General features: G+C 32.9%; 2 protein-coding genes across 2 annotated transcripts; one reads left to right on the forward strand and one right to left on the reverse strand.

The window, feature by feature from the left end:
- Positions 1-6,709: 6,709 nt before the first annotated feature.
- LOTGIDRAFT_104002 (hypothetical protein) lies at positions 6,710-10,183 on the forward strand (the record flags this gene model as incomplete). Its single annotated transcript, XM_009053385.1, has 6 exons — positions 6,710-6,828; positions 7,252-7,385; positions 8,229-8,350; positions 8,620-8,667; positions 9,676-9,827; positions 10,021-10,183. Coding segments are annotated over 6 exons (738 nt in total), but the record flags the coding sequence as incomplete, so codon positions are not given.
- A 2,470-nt stretch (positions 10,184-12,653) lies between these two features.
- LOTGIDRAFT_208933 (hypothetical protein) lies at positions 12,654-18,200 on the reverse strand (the record flags this gene model as incomplete). Its single annotated transcript, XM_009053386.1, has 11 exons — positions 18,065-18,200; positions 17,054-17,281; positions 16,606-16,703; positions 16,133-16,223; positions 15,632-15,820; positions 15,280-15,387; positions 14,791-14,867; positions 14,259-14,408; positions 13,600-13,764; positions 13,254-13,344; positions 12,654-12,809 (listed from the first exon to the last, which is right to left on the reverse strand). Exons 1-11 carry the CDS (start codon positions 18,080-18,082, stop codon positions 12,654-12,656), a joined length of 1,371 nt encoding a protein of 456 aa, XP_009051634.1. The 5' UTR covers positions 18,083-18,200.
- Positions 18,201-20,133: the final 1,933 nt, after the last annotated feature.

Here is a 20,133-nt window from a genome sequence, read left to right on the forward strand (position 1 = left end):
GAGAATATTCAGAACAAGTTAAGGGATCACATCAGCAGAGAGAATATTCTGAACAAGGTGGGACATCACATCAGCAGAGAGAATATTCTGAACAAGGTGGGACATCATATCAGAAGAGAGAATATTCTGAAAACGTTTGAGCATCACATCAGAAGAGGGAATACGTTGGGACATCACACCAGAAAAGGGAAAATTTTGAACAATAAGGCAAAAAATAATAATCCTGCTTCCGGTTTTCGACTGACCCTACCTGAACCCTGCCGACCTCAATCTTTTTATTCTACAAAAATTAAAAAAGAGCGCGAAAACTTCGGATATTGATGAGGAGCTAATCAATGTATTTCTTCATTTGTGCTTATTTACTAAAAATGCCTAGACTCGCAGCCGTAAACACTGACTTGATTCGATTTGTCCTTAATATCAGATGACTATACAAGAAGGCGTCAAGTGAAAAGCGAAATAACTGAAAAATATACTACAGAAAGACTGAACGAACAACATTCAGAACTGTGTAAATAGGACAAAACAAACGGAAATCCCTAAGAAAATTAAATAAAGAAGAGATGAACACAGCCATGTTTGTGAATCGTGCATTCAGTGTAGATTTGCTTGTTTTTTTTCTCAATATTCTGTCATATCGAACGTAACAGATTCTATCCGATGTTCTTTTGAATCGTCAGTTGACATTTTAATATGCAAATATACATGAAATGCACCTAATACGGATATAAACCAAATGTCCAACTTGTCTTTTTAAAAACACTGTCTCTATTGTGTAGGTCAAATTATAAATTGGGTTATGTTACCTTTAGGTATTTTCCTCTCCCTCTTTGCAAATACATGTATCGATATCTGACCTAATTATACAGCTAGTGATAAAATTTACGTTATGATTATAAAATGGATTGCATCATTATTCAATCTTAGTGCTTCGAAGGATTCTGGAATTCATCAATCCAATAAACTTCAGTTCAGAAGTTCAGGTTTTTGACTTTCGTTTTTAAGATGACATTGCAAAACAATTGAAACTTTAAAAAACAGTTGCTAAAGAGCAGACCATGAGGAACAACTGTGAGATGTCATGCAGAACAGTGATGTTGCTCTCTTCTGACCTCTGACTCAATAGTATGTTTAAGATTAAGATATCTTTTCACACGAGTTTAAGAAAAATAGATTTGATTAGAGTCTGATTAGATATTTTGTAGGCTTATGCACACTTACGGTATCTTAATGAATGTCCTTGGAATTAAACGTGGAAACAGTTATTTTGGATTCCAAATTTCTGTTTCTACTGAATCAAAATCTGCAAAGTATGTCTACAAGCGCTTCGTAGGGTGCAGAGGCTAAATAAAATATAAATCCATTCGTAAATAATAAAAACGTGACTTAAAGTACAAGAGTATAATAGATCGTCATATACCATGGAATTGGATATCATTTAATTTCACGCTAGGATAGTCCTATGCCTAGACTTGGTCACTTGTCACTAATGAAATAAACTAACCTAACTCCGGCTTCTGGCTATGTGTTATGACATACGCTAATGAACCCCAGCAACTAATAAGTGTCTGCTGACGGAGAACCAGGTGTTGAATCGGCATCGAAATATGTAGAGTAAATGAATGATGTGATATCAATATCATATAAATACATTTAAAAACTAAACTGATATGATCAACTGAAATCCTATTATCTCCTGTCATTCTATAGCATAGGCCTCCCATCACGACAAATGATGTGCGACCGATTTGTTACCAATTCTCAAGAGGTCAGAATGTTATTTAAAGGAGGTTTTGATATTTCAAGCCCAACTGGTCTCTACTGCCATACTATATCTTCAAGTTCATTGATATGATCGTGCTGTTGAGTGGTGTTGGAGGACTGAGACTAACAGAAGTATCACCAACTAGACAGTATCTTAAATGCTGAAAGTGACAAGTTGTTTCTAAGAGGAACAACTGAAATTGAATATGCAGATGTTGTCCCTTTCTTTGTTGTTGTGTAAACCGAAATGTATATACAAGTCAAAATATGTCAATGGCATGTTCATCCCTAAAATGCAAACATGCCATACAATTAATTAATGCGGAAATCTTGTTAGCTAGTACCACGGCGGATCTCTAGCCTTGAAACAAAGGCTGTGGTGGTGGCCTAATCAAAATTCGACTTTGAGCTTGCCTGTGCATTTGCTTAAAAGTTTGCTGTAGGCCTACAGTAATTTTACACCCAATAATTCCTAATTCCTAATCCACACATTTTTAATCAGAAGATACAAATTCAATCAGCTTGAGCAGACGAATCTATACAAGTCTATTTATAGTATCATAAATAGGTGACATGAATTTGGTTGGATAGCTTTGGGCTGTACACTGAAACTTTCGATACGGAAGAAGTGATTAAAGCTGTCAAAATTTGACTTTATTTGATGATCGAAGACATGTTTAGATATCATGTTTATTGATTTTACTCTAAAGTTATCATTTTATCTATTTGTAGGTAAGTAGGCCCATATTTTATTAGGAAGGTTTCAGGACAACAAGTCAATATATTGTTATGGACGATTTTGGTATAACAATTTTATACTATGATATGTATAATACAATAATTATGTACTTACCATGTGTCATATGATGGCCCATCCTTTAATGTGTTATACTCTTATGCTATATTGTTGTTAGAAAAGTAGGGTTAGTGTATTTTGTAAATTAACTGATCAAATGAGGATGTGACAGGACCACAGTCTTCACATGAGAGAGTGTATGAGATAGATCAGCCTGGGGTAGGCCTAAGTGTATGGAGGAGGTTTGTCTGTTGGTTTGTGCTCCATGAAGTAAGCTTTGGAAGGTCTATAGTTGTAAAATGTCTGGGAAATGGCACCCTCTTAGTTAGTAAGTGTCCATGCACATTTGTTGGTAAATAAAACTTTGCTGCTTATTTTTATGTGAACTAGAATTTAAGCATCAAAAGTCTTAGAATTTTCATTGTGTTGATTAATATACATAACATAGGCACATATTATTATTTTTGAATGTTTTTTTCTTTCAGAGAAATTTTGGGACACATTTTTTTCAAATTTTGGATGGAAGTGTATTTGTATTACATGTTAACTTACAACCCTTTTATTTTCATCAATGCAAGATTATTGTAAGACTATCATTCAGACTAAGCCCCGTCGCCACAAAATGAAATGGTGCTGGGGCTAAAATATTTGTACTCAGAAAATTTGAAGAATTAAAAGCCCAGAGAACTCATTTCTGACAGTTTTGAGGTGCCAAAAATGAATCAAAATCTATATCTTTCTGATTTTGTACACAGAAACTGTAAATGAATCAATCTGTGCTGAACTGAAGAAGGTTTTGCTGGGGCTTAATTCTCACTTGTTGGAGCCTAGTCAACATGGACCTCACCCTAACGACAGGGCTGCTATCAGTCTAAAAATATTCATATTCACTTTAAAATTATCAGTGAAACTTGATTTGTAGACAAGAGTGCAAAGAAAAACAGACAATAGACAAAGATGCAGTACTCTTTTGGATTTTTAGACTTTATAACTGCAGATAAACAAAAACTATTATTGCTATCTAATCTCCAAGGTTGTTTGTCAGCAGATAATTAAAAGTCCAATTAGGACATATTTGTTTTGAATGAATCAAAATTATTCATCAAAGGCCATCCTACACTACTTTTCAGGATTGCCACTCAATTGATATTTTTCATACAAATGTTGTGTTATAATTCCAGGTCCGAAAACCTTTAAAACTATTCTAATGAATCCAAAATAAAAATGGTGGATAAACTGGAAAAATTAAAGTAAGTTTTTATGACTTTTTATTAGATGTTCAAGAAATTTTAATTCTTAGAGGTATAGAAATAGCTTAATAAATTTTCGAAAATATTCCAAAATAAGCTAATTAGCTTTTGTTTTGGCTGATTTGAATAACAATTAACTTCAATAGAAAAATATTTATACTGTTAAGATATTGCTCAATACATCCATTGTAGAGCGATATGGAAATATTAAAAAAAAACTTGAATCAGAGTTGAAACTCTGAGTAACAACATGATTCAAGTTCTAACAATGAAATTTACCCAACATCCTATATAACTGATATTTTTTCCTCAAACCATTTTAGTTAATATCAAAAGATTATTAAAATTATTAAATTGAGATATAAATCGATTTCTTTGCATCATTTACAGACCTATTATTCTGATAATGTATAAAGAAGGATATACATTATAATGTGGTCGTATATTGTCGTCGCCCCTGTCTGTCCATCCATCTGTCTGGCGGTGTGTCCGAAAATTGATGTTATCATTTATAATGAAGACATCTTAGTCAAGATTGATTTTGACGATTTTTCGATCAATGGAATTTGAGTTACTGCCCTTGACTTGGCTTATTAACGCGATGAAGGCTATATCCTTTTGTCATAGAAATGTGGCAGCTCCTAAGTTGCTAAAAAAACGAAATCATTTGCTTTTGGACTGAATATTGCTTAACATAGTATGGTATGTTAAACTGGTCATTTTTCTGTTATGTTTCTTCTGTTAAAAGTGAGCAGGATTTCTTAAAATATTAGGCCAGACACTAAAAATGTTAATATGAGAAACAGAAATTGAGAAGAATACTGGTTGTTTTATGAATTGAAATTTATTTGATATTTACAAGGAAGATTACAAAGTTTAAAATTTAGAAGAAAGATTTGAGATTTCAAAGAAAACTTACAAGATTTGAGATTCACAAGAAAGGTTAAATTTTGAGATTTAGAAGAAAGATTACTGTTTGAGATTTAGAAGAAAGATTACTGCTTGAGATTTAGAAGAAAGATTACTGCTTGAGATTTAGAAGAAAGATTACTGCTTGAGATTTAGAAGAAAGATTACTGTTTGAGATTTAGAAGAAAGATTACTGCTTGAGATTTAGAAGAAAAATTACTGCTTGAGATTTAGAAGAAAGATTACTGTTTGAGATTTAGAAGCAAAATTTGAAATTTAAGTTTAAGAAGAAAGATTACAAGATTTGAGATTTAGAAGAAAGATTACTGTTTGAGATTTAGAAGAAAGATTACTGCTTGAGATTTAGAAGAAAGATTACTGCTTGAGATTTAGAAGAAAGATTACTGCTTGAGATTTAGAAGAAAGATTACTGTTTGAGATTTAGAAGAAAGATTACTGCTTGAGATTTAGAAGAAAGATTACTGCTTGAGATTTAGAAGAAAGATTACTGTTTGAGATTTAGAAGCAAAATTTGAAATTTAAGTTTAAGAAGAAAGATTACAAGATTTGAGATTTAGAAGAAAGATTACTGCTTGAGATTTAGAAGAAAGATTACTGTTTGAGATTTAGAAGAAAGATTACTGCTTGAGATTTAGAAGAAAGATTACTGCTTGAGATTTAGAAGAAAGATTACTGTTTGAGATTTAGAAGCAAAATTTGAAATTTAAGTTTAAGAAGAAAGATTACAAGATTTGAGATTTAGAAGAAAGATTAATTTCGATTTTTAATGTATATGTACTTAGATCTTCAAAGTATGAAAAATGATCAAAGATTTATTAATGCTCTGTAATTTTCGAGATCTAAGCAGACATATGTTTCCATATTTACTGCTATTTCGATAAAACGTGCTACCTGACATTCTTATGTATAATCAAACGACACACGTAATGGTTTGTCAATAACAAGTCGTCCACAATTTAATTGTTCTAAATTCTTTCAAGTAATTCGTATATCAACTAACTTGGCTATAGATTGTCAATACCATATGTTTAAAAGGAGACTTTGATTTCTTTTCAAAGGATATTGGTGCACATATGGCACACTGATTTGATTTATTTTTTTGTTTATTTTTTTGTTTATTTTTTTCTGTATTAGATTAACTGAAATGAACCTTTATTAATTTATAGTTAAAGTGTCACTGCCTTCAATTTGATTCTTATGAAATGACATGATTGCTTTGGAAAGGACTTTCTTTGTTTTCTGTCAGAAACATTGGAAGACAAGGGCAATAAACAATTATGATAATGTTTCTATCTAAACAGAATTCTAGTAAATTTTGTTCATGGGTAAAAGTCATCCCTGAATCCAAGTGCACTTTTAGTTGAAACTCAAATTTTTATGTAGGTTCCATATAAAATGAAGTACTAAAACTATAATGAGAAAAAAGGATAAAAACTTTATTGAACATGATATGCCATGGTCCTCTCACAAGCTCCATATCAGGTCAAATTGTACATTAAATGCTTAATCTAAACCATAATACCAAAGAATATCAGTCTACAATAACATTTCCTTTTCACTATAAATCCCAAAAGTAGTCTTTTAGATCAGAATATATTCCATAAACCTTTTCTGAGGAAAGTAAATAATTCTAGCTTTTATATTTAATTGTGCTATGAGTTTTAATTTGGTAAGTGAAATCTTAGTAATTAAATGGCTATAATTTAATAAATATTGGATGGAAAAGTAGAATATTTAAGAGACTGATACAAATAGATTGAAAAAATAAAAACATTAAAAAGATGAAATACTCTTAACATATTTACAGTGAAACTATCAAGATGCTAAACTTTCATGAACAAATTAACATACTTTTACGACGGTACATTTTTCTGAATTCTGGAATAAATAATTGAACATTAGATCATGTTGTTGTAGGTAATCAGAATTAACAATTTCAGAAACCTTCGATAAATCCTTATTTTCTAGCTGGTTTCATCCTGGTATGAACCGCCATACTGCAGAAAGTTTATTGATGCAGAATGCTAAAGAAGGAACATATTTACTACGACCTAGTTCCACAGCAGGAGAGTGTGCAATATCAGTCAGGTTGGTTTAATTTTAAAGAGTTTTTAGTCAACTACATATTGTCTTTACCTTCATTTTACAGGAAACAGAAACATTTTATAGTTTCAATGATTTGTAACTGTTTTCAGAAATACAATTAAAAAAAGAAGAGACAATAAAAATTAAACTTGATCAAATTACTAAATAATCTTGCTCATATGCAAATAGCTATGCTCATTTTTTTTGTAAAATTAAATACAAAAGTCCTTATTTACAGTTTGTAAAAAATAGATGGTACTTTTTGAGTATATAACTGCTATCATTGGAATACTAAGAGGTGATGCTTTATTTAAGCCACATCCAGACCAATTGTCATGGCTACAGAGTACTATACTAGGTACAATGATAGTTGTCGGTGGTGGAATCCTGCCTACTCATTGTAATGACAAGTATTTGTGTTTTTAGATGTGAAAATTCAGTGAAACATTTTCATATAACCTATAGTGGAACTCAGTATGTTTTTGGACATGGTACATTTGGTAATATTGATGAATTAGTGGAACATTTTGAAAATCAGCCATTAATAGGTGGAGAATCTGGTAAGAAATTCCGCCTCGTTGTAGATGAACAGTTCTTGGAACTTCCATTATGAAAAGTGATCTCTGAATCCGTATCATTTAGGGAAGAAAAGAGTTTGATAGATGTTTTCAGTCGATTAGGGCATTTTTGGCTTCTTTTTGCATCTTTCTAATTTTCTTATCAGATGTCTGTGCTTTTGAGATAGTGATGTCATTAAAGTTTAGTTTAGGTGTAATTGCTAAACCCATAGAGGTCTAGCTGAAAAAAGGTATGGTCCAAATCCATTCTGTCCCTGCTAAAAATTGAGAAAAAACCTCAATCTCTATAAGCTTTTGTAAAATGACCTCAATTAAACCTACTAAGGCATCCATCAAAACATTGTGGATTGTCAACTCTACTTAAAATCTAATTTCACAATAAATGATAAACCCAGGTCAGGTATTATGATAAGAATGTCTAACTTAATGAAATGAAATAAATGGAGTTTTTGCACCATGTGGGCTAATAAAGACACATAATGCCATATAGTTTACAGCGAGGTGAAATTTTGCCAGGACAGTGGCTACTGTTTTTTATTTCCAACTGTCGAGGAATCCTTAAAGTGCACATCCTGTATAGATCATGGGACCTCAGTTTATTGTCATATCTGGACAACAGTTAGCATGTCAGCCCCTTCATGTTAAGGAGTGAGCACTAACTCGCTGAACTCCCTCTAAACTTAATGACCTTACAAACTAGTTGTTATGAATTTCGAACTTGAACCAATGTAGTCACACAGAAACAAGTGCAACTTGAAATATTAGTTGTGGACTTTGTCTCATTTCCATGAATTGTTATGAATATTTAGAATTGTTTAAATCTAGGTCAGTTAGTGTTATTACGAACACCATATCCTAGCAATATAGAGGAACCTCAGTGTTATGAGTCAGTCACAGTTCATGCTGAATTTAATTCGGGAAAAAATACACATCAACAAGAATTCTCTGTAAGTTATTAATACTTATCACAATATGAGGGAATTTCCATTAAATCTTATTCAAGAGCTTGAATAATTTCCTGCAAAGATTGGGTATAGCTACAATTTAAATATAAATTTTCCCCTAATTGGTTCTAATAAAGTTCTATTTTGAGAGTCAACAGAGCAAACTATATTTTTGACAGATTCAATGAAATTTATACTTTTTTTGGTTATACCATCTTTTTCATATAATTTGTAATTGATATGTACCGTATTCTATACTTGTTTTGTTGTAGATTAATTCTAAAGAAGGTTATTTAACTAAAATTGGTGATATTTTTAAGGTAAGTGTTAAAGAATGAAATATAAAAACATGATCAATTTGAGTAACCATTTCTGTGTAGAACCATTTTTAGTACATTTCTTATAATTATCACTGTATTAAATTGAGATTTATTTGAAGAATGAGAATCATGGGAACAACTCTGATCATCATGAAAACAATCGCAGTTGTGAAAACTAAACTGACTCTCAATAGCAGAACTTGCAATGGCATTTGATCTTGAAAGTAGATAAGAACATGTGAAATATATTATTGAATAAATATGATATTCAATTACTAATTTTAAAATCAAATAAGACACACCCTAAGAAAATTGAAAAATAAATTGACAGCTATACTAGCTCTTGTTTGTCAGTAAATTCTAGCATCTGTTGTCACCATATCAATGGCAATTATTTGCTTTGTAAGTAGTTAAAAAATATATCTCAGGTATATTTCAATATTCAGAATAGATTTACACCTTGATAAATAATTTTTTATGGTCAATGATATGGTAAAAAAGATTTTAATCATAATTAGTAAATGTAAAAGAGCCTGTATGTAAAAAAAACAATGAGTATTTTTAAAGAATTAAGTGATTTTTGTACATTTCTGGTACTTCTGAACAAAAATCAACCCCCCAAAATGGCACACTTGTACCATTAATTGGAAAATCAGCTTCATCTGAATGTCTTCCTCAAGACTCTAAAAGACAGGGTATAATATGCTTGGTTACGTTAAACAATTGGTCCTAACTAAAAGTCTGTGAACTTGGAATAAAGGCATCTGTCATCATTATTCGAGTATCTTGCTCATTCAATTATACCCAGCTGTAAATAGGTACAGATAATTGAGGAAAGATCAATGTCAAGAGGACTGGCCAAGGATCAGCTGGTAGAAAGGATCATCATGATTTGTTATTTTTTTCTTTTATCATAGCTTTTCAAGTTTCATTTATTTCATTTAAGTTAGTTTTATTTCAATTTCATTTCATTCAAATTAGTTTTATTTCAGTTTCTTTTCATTTTAGACATGGCGCCATAGATGGTTTGTATTACAGAGAAATGAATTGAAATATTTTAAAAGTAAAACTGACCATAAGCCAATAAGAGTGTTAGATTTAAATGAATGTATTGAATGCTGTGAAGACTCTACACATAAAGATAAATTAAATTTATTCAGGTAATAGATACTGTCATTAATGTTAAGATACCTAATGATGTCACATGGAGCATTAAATTTTTGCAATTTGAAAACCACATCTTCAGGCTATATGTTAGACAGAGTCGTGGATGTTGGATTGTGAAAAAAGCTACAAATTTAACAAGTATGTCCATTAATGTCCATTTGACTGAAAAACTTGTATTTTTGACAGGTTAAAGTTTCCATGGAGGACATTTTATTTATTTGCTGCCACAGAACAAGATATGGATGAATGGATCAAAGTTATCAATTGGAGATTGGTGAGTTTTAAAGATATGTTTTCCCCCGTTCCAATTGATTTAAAGATGGGTTCTTTTTTTTCAAATAATGTATAGAATTGTTTAATGCTAAAAATATTTGGCATGAAAGTTATATGAGATGCTGTTTTTTTTTCTTTATGTCCTAATATTTGCTATGTAGTGCTATGTGGACAAACACAATATCAAACCTAGTTGGTTATTGTATATTAGGTTTTCTACTTTATAAAATGCTGATGTTGGATTATACAGATACATCCCTGTAATAATTCATTTCATTTTTTGTTTACTTCTTCCAGGAAAATAAAAGAAAAATATCAACAAGTTGAATGGCAATGTTGTAAAGTTCATGTACTTTTCTTAAAATGGCTTTTATTATCACATTTTGTTTTCATTTTGTTTAATTATCATACATGAAGGGTAAAATTATGAAATTTTCTTGATCAACTTGTATTGAGGTTTGAGCTTGAGAATCAGGTTTAGTGCATACGATTATATAACACAATGATAAGCATGTCACAATTTTGACAAAGATTAATAGAAGAAGGATATGCTAAACTAAGTCTGAAATATATTTCTTTATATGTAGTGTGGTGATCCTTCATTCATTTATGACATTCAATATCATAGAACTTTAAGGTCATAAGATGTAGTTTTGACCAAAAACCGTTTTTTTTTTTCAATATAGAGTTTGAAGAACAAAGTCAGTCATGAGTATGACCTTCTAGTTCTTTTGACTGGATATGTTGTAGCCTATTTATGTGTAGGCCCTATTAGGGACAGTTATAGATTGTATTATGCACTGTGTCGATTTCCTGCTGACCAGATTATGATATCACTATCGTACCTACCATTATATACAAATATGGTGACATTGTAACCATTGTAACATGGTCATCCTTTTTGGAAAACCATTAATAGTAGAAACGATTTTGCAAAATTATTTCAAGGGAAACAACCCATTTCAAATATACGTCTGCTAAACATTGATTCATTCTAGGTTTGTTCATGGAAAAACTTCTCCAGTGCTATTAGTACAATCTGATACAATATATGTATTTAATGACATTATGTAACTTCCTCCTACTTAGATTTGTAAGCTTTAACTTCTAAGAAAGACTGGTCTTTATGTGCCATGTCATGTGTTTTTCCTTCCTTGTACATAGCTCTTATTTACTCATGTATCATCACAATCAACAAACATAAGTCGGATCAACTATAGCAAACAGATTGTTACCCTACTCATATCCTAAGCATTGGTAACTTCGTAATCAAATTGTATATCACTTGTATATACATGTACTCACTTTCCGACCAAAATGTTTACAGAATGGAATTTGCCAATCTTGTCGTGTAATTATCAACCTCCAAATTTTACTGAAAGTCTCGAATTGTCCTTGGAATAGTGGAAATAATCACTGTTTAAAAATTAGGCCTAGGCCAGATTTTTCAGTCCAAAATGTGGGAAATTCCTATGAGTGGAAATATGAATATTTACAATGTCAATCGACAAACCTTATATTTTCAAGGATCCAAAGACATTCTAAGACATTGTTTGTGAATTGACACAAAGAATTCAATTCTGAGTTCAAAATAGTCGGAGAGCAGTTTGTTTTTCCCAGTTTGTATATATCTCGAGTCATTAGCAATGTACTGTTTTTATTTTTTCTTATATGTTTCCGTTTATTATGATAATTTTATAATTTGAAATATTATCTAGGATATATTATTAAAATATTCAGCATTCAGAATTTATTTTTACTCTTCGGCTATGCTAGACGGTTCGTTTTTGGAATCTATAATGGTGTCCCAGATTGTATGGGCGCGCCGTCACCTTACAAAAAGAGTGCAAACAATAATTATTTACCCCAGATGTACAATTGTCTTAGATAAAGCCAGTATTTGACATCGCTTGGTTGATCAGTTGGGCGAATGAACCGAAATCTTGAATAATGGACAATGGCCTGGTACCTCGATATGTTTATCTATATAAAGGTCTCTATCGTGGTATTGGTTCAAAACCGTCGCTCTTGGACCGTCGGAAAGGTTGATAGCTGGACTGAATTGTGAGTATTGCATTTGTTATAGAATGTACAGGTCGTAGACATGATTCGCTACTAACTTTGGTTAATCCTTAAACGTGCGTTGAACGATAACTTTGCTTCTGGGGAAACTGAGGAGGTCGTTGATTTTTGAAAATCCCTATTCTGTGTAAACAGGATGCAAGTACAAAATACGGTGAAGCCCAGATCAACATATAACGAATTTAAAACAAGAGTTAGTTTAATAAAAAAAAAAAAAAGTAATGATTTATCTTACAGTTCTTCAATATGAAGAAATAACAACATACTATATAGTGCCAAATATTACAGAAAACAATATTGAACAGAACTGTTTGTACCAAATTCTAAGGTCTACCCGTAATTAGACCATATCACTTTTGAAAACATATGCAAGATTTTGAAAAATAAGTAATAGTAGGTCTACAGCTATGGTAAAATGCAATCATTAGTATATGTGTCATTTGATCCAGTGTTCATTATCATTATCACACTTTAAAGATGGAATTCGAACTGTTCCCAAAGACTCGTTCCAGGTTGGAGTTCAGGAACATTCCATTAGGATCCAGACGTTCTCTGATTTTACAGAAGGTATCAAACTGAGGGTACAGGTTCTGAAACTCCTCTCGTCCATATTTATGATCCTAGAAAATGAAATACAATGACATCTCCTACCATATACCTGTTTACTGTATAAATGGCATGGAATGGCAACAGCATATAATTCGACAACCTTTTTTAACAACGTTTTACATAGATCTCACATAGATGAGATTAACATCGTACATCGTTGCTATGGAATATAATACTCGGCTTGCTCAAGTCCAACATCTTCCGTGCCATGGTCATATATATGTGGAGTATCATATCATGTGGAGTATTTTGTATATAGGAGTAGAAGTGTAATTCTCATACAGATATCCCATTTATTTAAGTAACAGTTTGCCTTAAATACCTTTACTCCTACGGTTGCAGACAAAATTTCTTTAAAAACAGATAAAGATTATGTCCATAAACAACATTCTTATGTTCAATATTCATAAAAGTTACTTGCTACTACAGAAAAATACATTGCAGCGAAAGCTTACCTTTGCCCAATGAGGTCGTCCACCAACATCGGACATAATTTTTTCAAAGGCTTTCCAATATTTCTCTCGTGGTACAATCTTATTAAAAGGTCTGAAACAGAAAGAAAATTATTCCTTATTCAAATGCCCAGAATCGTTTTAACTTGCAGTCGGCAGCAAGATGGTATCGCCTAGTCAGTATTTTTTTTTTTTAAATCTGCCGGCTTGGAGACTAAAATTTCCTTACTGCCGATAAACAATGAACTGATAAACCATAAGACTAAAAACGTTATGGAAGAAGTTTAGTGGAATGCTATCTCTCAATTTTTAAATTGAAATAAGTATAAAATATTCTAAAACTACATACGTATACATAATTATATTGATGTAACATGTATCCTTCCATCCATAAGCTGGGCTTAAATAAAGATCATCCCCTTTCACAAATCTCACTTCTATTGGAACATGAGCAGGGAAATTGTTGTCTATAATCCATTTCTGAATTTCTTTTAAAACGTAAGATGTCTTCTCTCTAAATTTAAAGGAAACAAAATTAAAGGGACAGATGCGCCATTTTGTCGGGTTGATTTTAATCTTGAATATATGTATAAAAGTCTTCAGAAGTACTAGAAATGTATGAAAATCGCATAATTCCTGTAAAACTACTTCAAACTAGGAATTTTATTCACTTTTCCTTCATATGTCTTTTGAGCTGAGCTTTGAACACTATAACTGATTGACTTAGACTTTCCCGTATCTGAGACTAAAGTATGATTGGTGAAAACAATGGCCTACCTGTCCCTTTAAGAGGCTTCGTTTAAATGATTTAACGGAGTATACAGGAATCCTGTTCAAGTCAGGGTAAGTCACCTACCAGCGCAATTTGAGATTCTAGTGCTAAAAACGAACTGTAATAGGTCGCCAGAGAGCCGATCGTAAATAAAATCGGCCCGACTTTCAGATAAAAAACCAAGCGCCTCTTGAATTAACTGATCCAAAGCCTAAGCAGGCCTATAGCTTTCTTACCTTGGTATGGACCATTCTGAAACATACTGTTTAAATAAACAATTAAAATTAAATATATGATCAGATCTATCGACTTTTTCTGACTTGTGTGCGTATATCACCCTGTACAACAATCGATTTACTACAGGTACTAAGGCAGTTATAAAGGCACTGAAAAGAAATTATACCATAAACCGAAATAAGTGACAAAAGGACTTTGGGAGATTTGTAATCTTCACCCGCTACAGAAGCCTATGCCATGAAAGTTTCCTTTTTGTTATAGCTGTCAGATTGTATGCATGACACAATAATAGGTTTCTGCAACCATTATACCAAGTTCATGAGGCGTTATTCAAAATTTACACGTATAGTAGAAAAGAAAGAATCAGGTTTTATACCGTCATACGGACAAATAATTGTCATAAAGTTGGCATACGATATGTAGTTAATTAGAGTACAAAATAATTTTTATCATAAGTAAAAGACCATAGTTTTTGTGTCCAATAGATTTTCTTAAATTTCAGCAAAATTATAAATAGTTGAAATCACCTACCCTAGCCAATAGAAAAATTGAAAAATGTGATAACCAACTAAAGTTTCCCAAAACCAACTTGATTTTACATTCTTAGGCTGAAAATATGATATAAAAAATAAGTCGAAATTTAAAAATCGCAAACACATATTCTGTTTGTTTCCTAGGAAGTTCTATTGAGGTCCTTTTTGGTCTGCCTTGAATGCTTATTGACCTACCTTGGATGTTCTATTGACCTAACTTCCAGGTTCTAACGACCAACCTTGAAGGTTCTATTGACCTTCCTTGGGGGTTCTATTCACCTTCCTTGAACATTCTATTAACCTTCCCTGGAGGTTCTGTTGACCTACCTTGCATCTGCCTTGGAGGTTCTATTGACCTTCTTTGAACATTCTATTGACATTCCCTTGGCGTTCTATTGGTCTTGGTGGTATTATTGATCTACCTTGGAGGCTCTATAGACCTTCCCTGGGGGTTTTATTGACCTACTTTGAAGAACTATTGACATACCTTAGAGGTTCTATTAGCGTTAAAGCACAGTGTGCTGTTGGTATATGGGAAATAGAAGAAGCGGAAATGGTCAGATCCAGTAACATATTCGTCTAAATTCTCTAATACCTGAAACAAGAACAGAATTCGGATCAAATTATAAATGATGAGTGCATGACCAAAATACCACTCTATAATATGCAGTATTACATAAAACAGCGATAAAAACTAACTTCCGTAAAAATTTAAATACTTCGTTGCAGAAATAATTTCTGCATTTCTCAGTGTGTAAGGTATCTGCACCGATGAATTCGACATTTATTAGGTAAAAGAAAATATATAAATAAGTAAAGGTTAATAACATATATCTTACATTGTTCAGGGAATTGGGGAATTGTGTCTGTTCCAGATTGAAGGCTGCTTCACACTTAAATGTAACACTCAATATAACACCAAGTGCACCTAATGAGACACAGGCTGCTGGAAATAGATCCGTGTTCTGTAAATCCCTGGATATTGTTAATACTTCTCCAGATGCTTGCATCAGTTCGATCTCTCGGACCTGGCAATAAATAGGGAATCATTTTAGCAAATCAATGGCGCATTTAGACCAAGTTACTTTTTTTTATGTCCTGCTTATCTATTTTTTTTCTTGGGTTCAGCTAATTATTCGATGGACATCAAATGAATGATACACCCGTTAAAGCTTCGCTGGCTTCAGTTAGTCATGTCTGTTAATCTGTTAATTTATTTTGAAGCTTGTTTTACGGGTACATGACACTCATATATACATTGTACAACAAGTTTAGAAAGAAATCTTATTGGCGTCATAGCACCCGATATTATACATTCATCAATAAGAAAGGCTACTTACAAATGTTGAAATGATCCCGAAATCATGTCCAGTACCATGAGTGCCTGTACTAATGACACCAGCGGCAGTTAAATCACTAACGGTTCCCTGCCTGAAATTATCAATGAGTTAAGTTTACAAATCACACTGGTGGTGTAATGTGCAATCTTAGTGCCATTTTAATGCTAATCCTTCTTTTTAAGCTACTGACAGGTAAGTAGAAACGTAAAATGGGCATACAAGATTAGCTGGCGTATGACACAATGGCAGTGTCTGTGGTCATTATGCCATTTCCCATGCCTCTTGTCATTAATTCTGTCTAATTTGAATTGATCAACCAACAAAAACCTCAAAATGACCGCAATTGGATTATTTCTATTACACAGCACGATACTTCTTATGCCGTGGACATTTCGTGGATAGGATTGAGTCCTGAAAATGGTTTTTATAATCCACCGTATTAAAAGGAACTGGGGTTCGAAAGGAAGACCTACACAGTGAAAGCCAAACCATTGGCCGGTAAAATCCTTTCATTTAAATCTTTTATTAGACAGCCACCTTGAACACGTACTAATCTTGATTCTTTATCGACCTATAATATAACAGTTTTCTTATCAAATATGATGTATATTATATAGTTGATAAAGCTTTTTCTGTTCACACGTCCCATGACTTCCATCACATTTATGATATTGACACAAGTTATTAGGCCATTCATTAGTGGTCAATAAGAGTCAATAACCTTTTGTTAATCTCTTTATCCTTGGATTTGCTTATGAACACATGCGAGGTTCGAGTTCGACTACGTAATCTAATAAGCGACCAAAAATTTAAAACTGTATTATCATATTATATAGTGCATGACAAAACGCGATTTTATGATCTTGAATTCATGTTGATTCCTATCATGCAGGGCAATTTAATTAACAAAAATATCAGTACCTGTAGAACTCTGTTATATCGCTTTAAACTGATCATAAAGTCTGTAGTACAGGCCAAATCTGATGGTGAATGTCCATTCCCCACAACTTTCACTTTCTTGCCCTTCTTCTGGGCAAACGCCAATATCTGTCGAATTTCGTCTGTAGTTTCTGGCTCGAAGTAAAGTTCTGGGTAACATGAATATGTTGTAGCCCAATTCGTGAATTTATATCCCGGTTTACCTAAAGACTAGAAAGATAAGAGTGTGAGCAATGTAGCCTTAGGGTGGTCGCCTAAGACGAATTAAGCCTGCGAGATAGATACTATATTCTTCTTACCTGAAGCAAACAGCTGGTACTTATCATTTTGCAAGTTCAGGTATGGATGAGCATCTTAAGATGGGACAATGATCTCAACTAATGTTTCGTGTGCCGCCCATGTCCATGTTTTTAATTGCGCACTTCACGGCGTTACACGTCCTTGAGATCTCGAATAAAATACAGACTATTAGGACGTTTCAAGCATCGCATTGGATACTGTCGACTACTAACAACTGCAATGTGTGCAAAAGGTCGAACTGTGCCCATCTTTACACTCATTACTATACAGTCGTCATCTCATCACTTGCTGTAATCTACGCTTACTCTGTAGATTATGACTGACGACAAAGAGTATAAACCAAAAGAACATTGTCATCTATTACTGGCTTTGATTCGCCTTCGACAACCATATGATTACAGAGTGGTCACTTCCTAGTCTTAATTAGACACACGTGTTTCAAATATTGGGAGTATTCAAGTGATCATTGTCACATAAAGCTAACAAACATTATAAATGAAAACCTAACGACACGTCGCTACGGATATAAGACCCGACGTTCCACATAAGTGTGTGGTATACGCCCGTCTAATTATGTAATGAAGAAGCATCTATTGATCAAAATCAAACATTATATAAGATGAAGCTATATGTTGAACTAACTTCGATCGATATTATCCATGTCTGACAAATGTATGGTATATATTCACTTACCCGTATGTCTAATGTCATGATTAACTGTACTATTAAAAGCGCAGGTCCTTACTGTCCTAATTTCACGGCGTAAATAGAGCCCGAAGTGTTTTGTTTATTTCTTCTATAATACTATACGGTGGACATTCAACCAATGCCATGCCTCACATTTTATAATCAAAAAGCATGGTGACCTCAACTGCACGCGACCATAAGGATGTTACAACAGCAGACGACTTTTTCCATTAAAGATCACGTGAACAAAATGGTTCAATACGGTCATATCTTCCAATATTATCTAGAACTCATGAAATATATTGATCTATATTTATATACTTTTGATAGTATCTAGACCAGAAATCTACTACGTGACCAAACCAAACAGATAATAGGACAATGGCTAACGATAAAGGTCAAGCTCGAATTTTCAACTCAGTTTTCTCCTTAAGTGATGCAGATCGGACGGGCTAATCGTTCGGATGACAAAATAAACTGATGCCCCGTGTGCTACAGGCTGTGTACTTCAAAAACCCCTCGACAGTTGGAGTTCGGAGAAGAGAAAGCAATCTGCATGGCGTTGCCAGTCCACATTAGCTCAAACAGTGTTGCAGAAAAGAAAGACGTAATTCTCCACTTCACTTCATTTCATTTCAAGGTTCATTCAGGAAGCTAAAATGGAACATTCCACACGAAATTGGGTATCGTGACAATTACTTATCTTTCATTAGATTTTACAGACACCGTAAAGATTATAGGATCATTAATTAATTACGATTAATAGTATGTAAAAAAAAAATCCGGATTATTTTTAATTATCCTTCTAACATGCTAATAACGGCAAATAAAAAAAGATGCATTTAATCATAATAATTAAGTCAGCTTTATTATGATGTTATATGTGTCATAATTAACCTATTTTACTAATTGCCAGCTCATGAAAAGATGATTATTATAAACAATAGTTTATTTGACTGTCATCTGGACTATTTTGAGTGATGACTAAAAATTAACTGTTTTAAACACATGGCGTAATTAGTAGTCCGAAAATTAGACACTGCCTTAGATGCTACGGTATTCACTGGTATTCACCATAGTTCCATGGTACCATTTGATTTCTCATGTTCTACTAATATTATTTGATGTCTTACTCTATTTAGATGACACTATCTGATACTTTGGGATGCAGTTCGAGTGTAAGACAGTTGCTTATCGGACAGTTGCTGGCTGACAATACTGATAACTTATAGAGGGGGATCGTTGCCAAAGTATTCACAAAGTCAAACTTGAAAACAAGGCCTCGACTTTACAAAGTCATATTTCAACATTACACAATTACAAAATAAACCTTCTTAAAATCAAAAAGTCAATGTACTTATTACAAAGTAGAGATATTGATAGTTTACTTTTCAAACTTTATTTCACATCAGACACCATTCAAACTTTCCTTTAGGAAAAAGGAATTTTTAACTTTGCATTATTGACAATATCAACTATGTCTTCTTGACTTTGCATTCGTGAAAGATGTAAGTTCGACCACTGTATTCTTGAGAGTTGTAAAGTCAACTTCTGCATTCTTGAACGTTTACCATATAAGGTAACGTGACCTACTTCATTTACATAATCCGGAAGTTCACGGAAACTACCGGAAATATAAATCAATAATTGCTCCTTGTCAAAGGGATTTAACTCTAAATAAGCCTCAAAAACGGATGGACTCACTCCACTAAAACATTTTATGCAAATGATTGTATAGGAATGTAGTCCAGGCTATTTTTAGAAATCTTCTTTCTCTCTCCCTTTTGGGGTTTTTGCCTGCCTATTTTAGTCCAGGCTATTTTTAGAAATCTTCTTTCTCTCTCCCTTTTGGGGTTTTTGCCTGCCTATTTTTGGGTAAAATTTGGTCTAGATTTGGAATTTGATGTCTGAAATTGCATTATCTTTCAGATTTGGTGAGATGATGAGAGACTTAAAGGCGGAAGGCTAATTCTAAAAATAGTCGTTTTGTGAAGTGCCAAACTCTAGCGGATGAGTATATCCGGTAGTAGTCTACTTTCAATTTTAGTAGCTCAAAATTTTCATGGTCATCATAT

Source organism: Lottia gigantea (assembly GCF_000327385.1).
Source record: "Lottia gigantea unplaced genomic scaffold LOTGIsca_2, whole genome shotgun sequence".
Lineage (NCBI taxonomy): Eukaryota > Metazoa > Mollusca > Gastropoda > Lottiidae > Lottia > Lottia gigantea.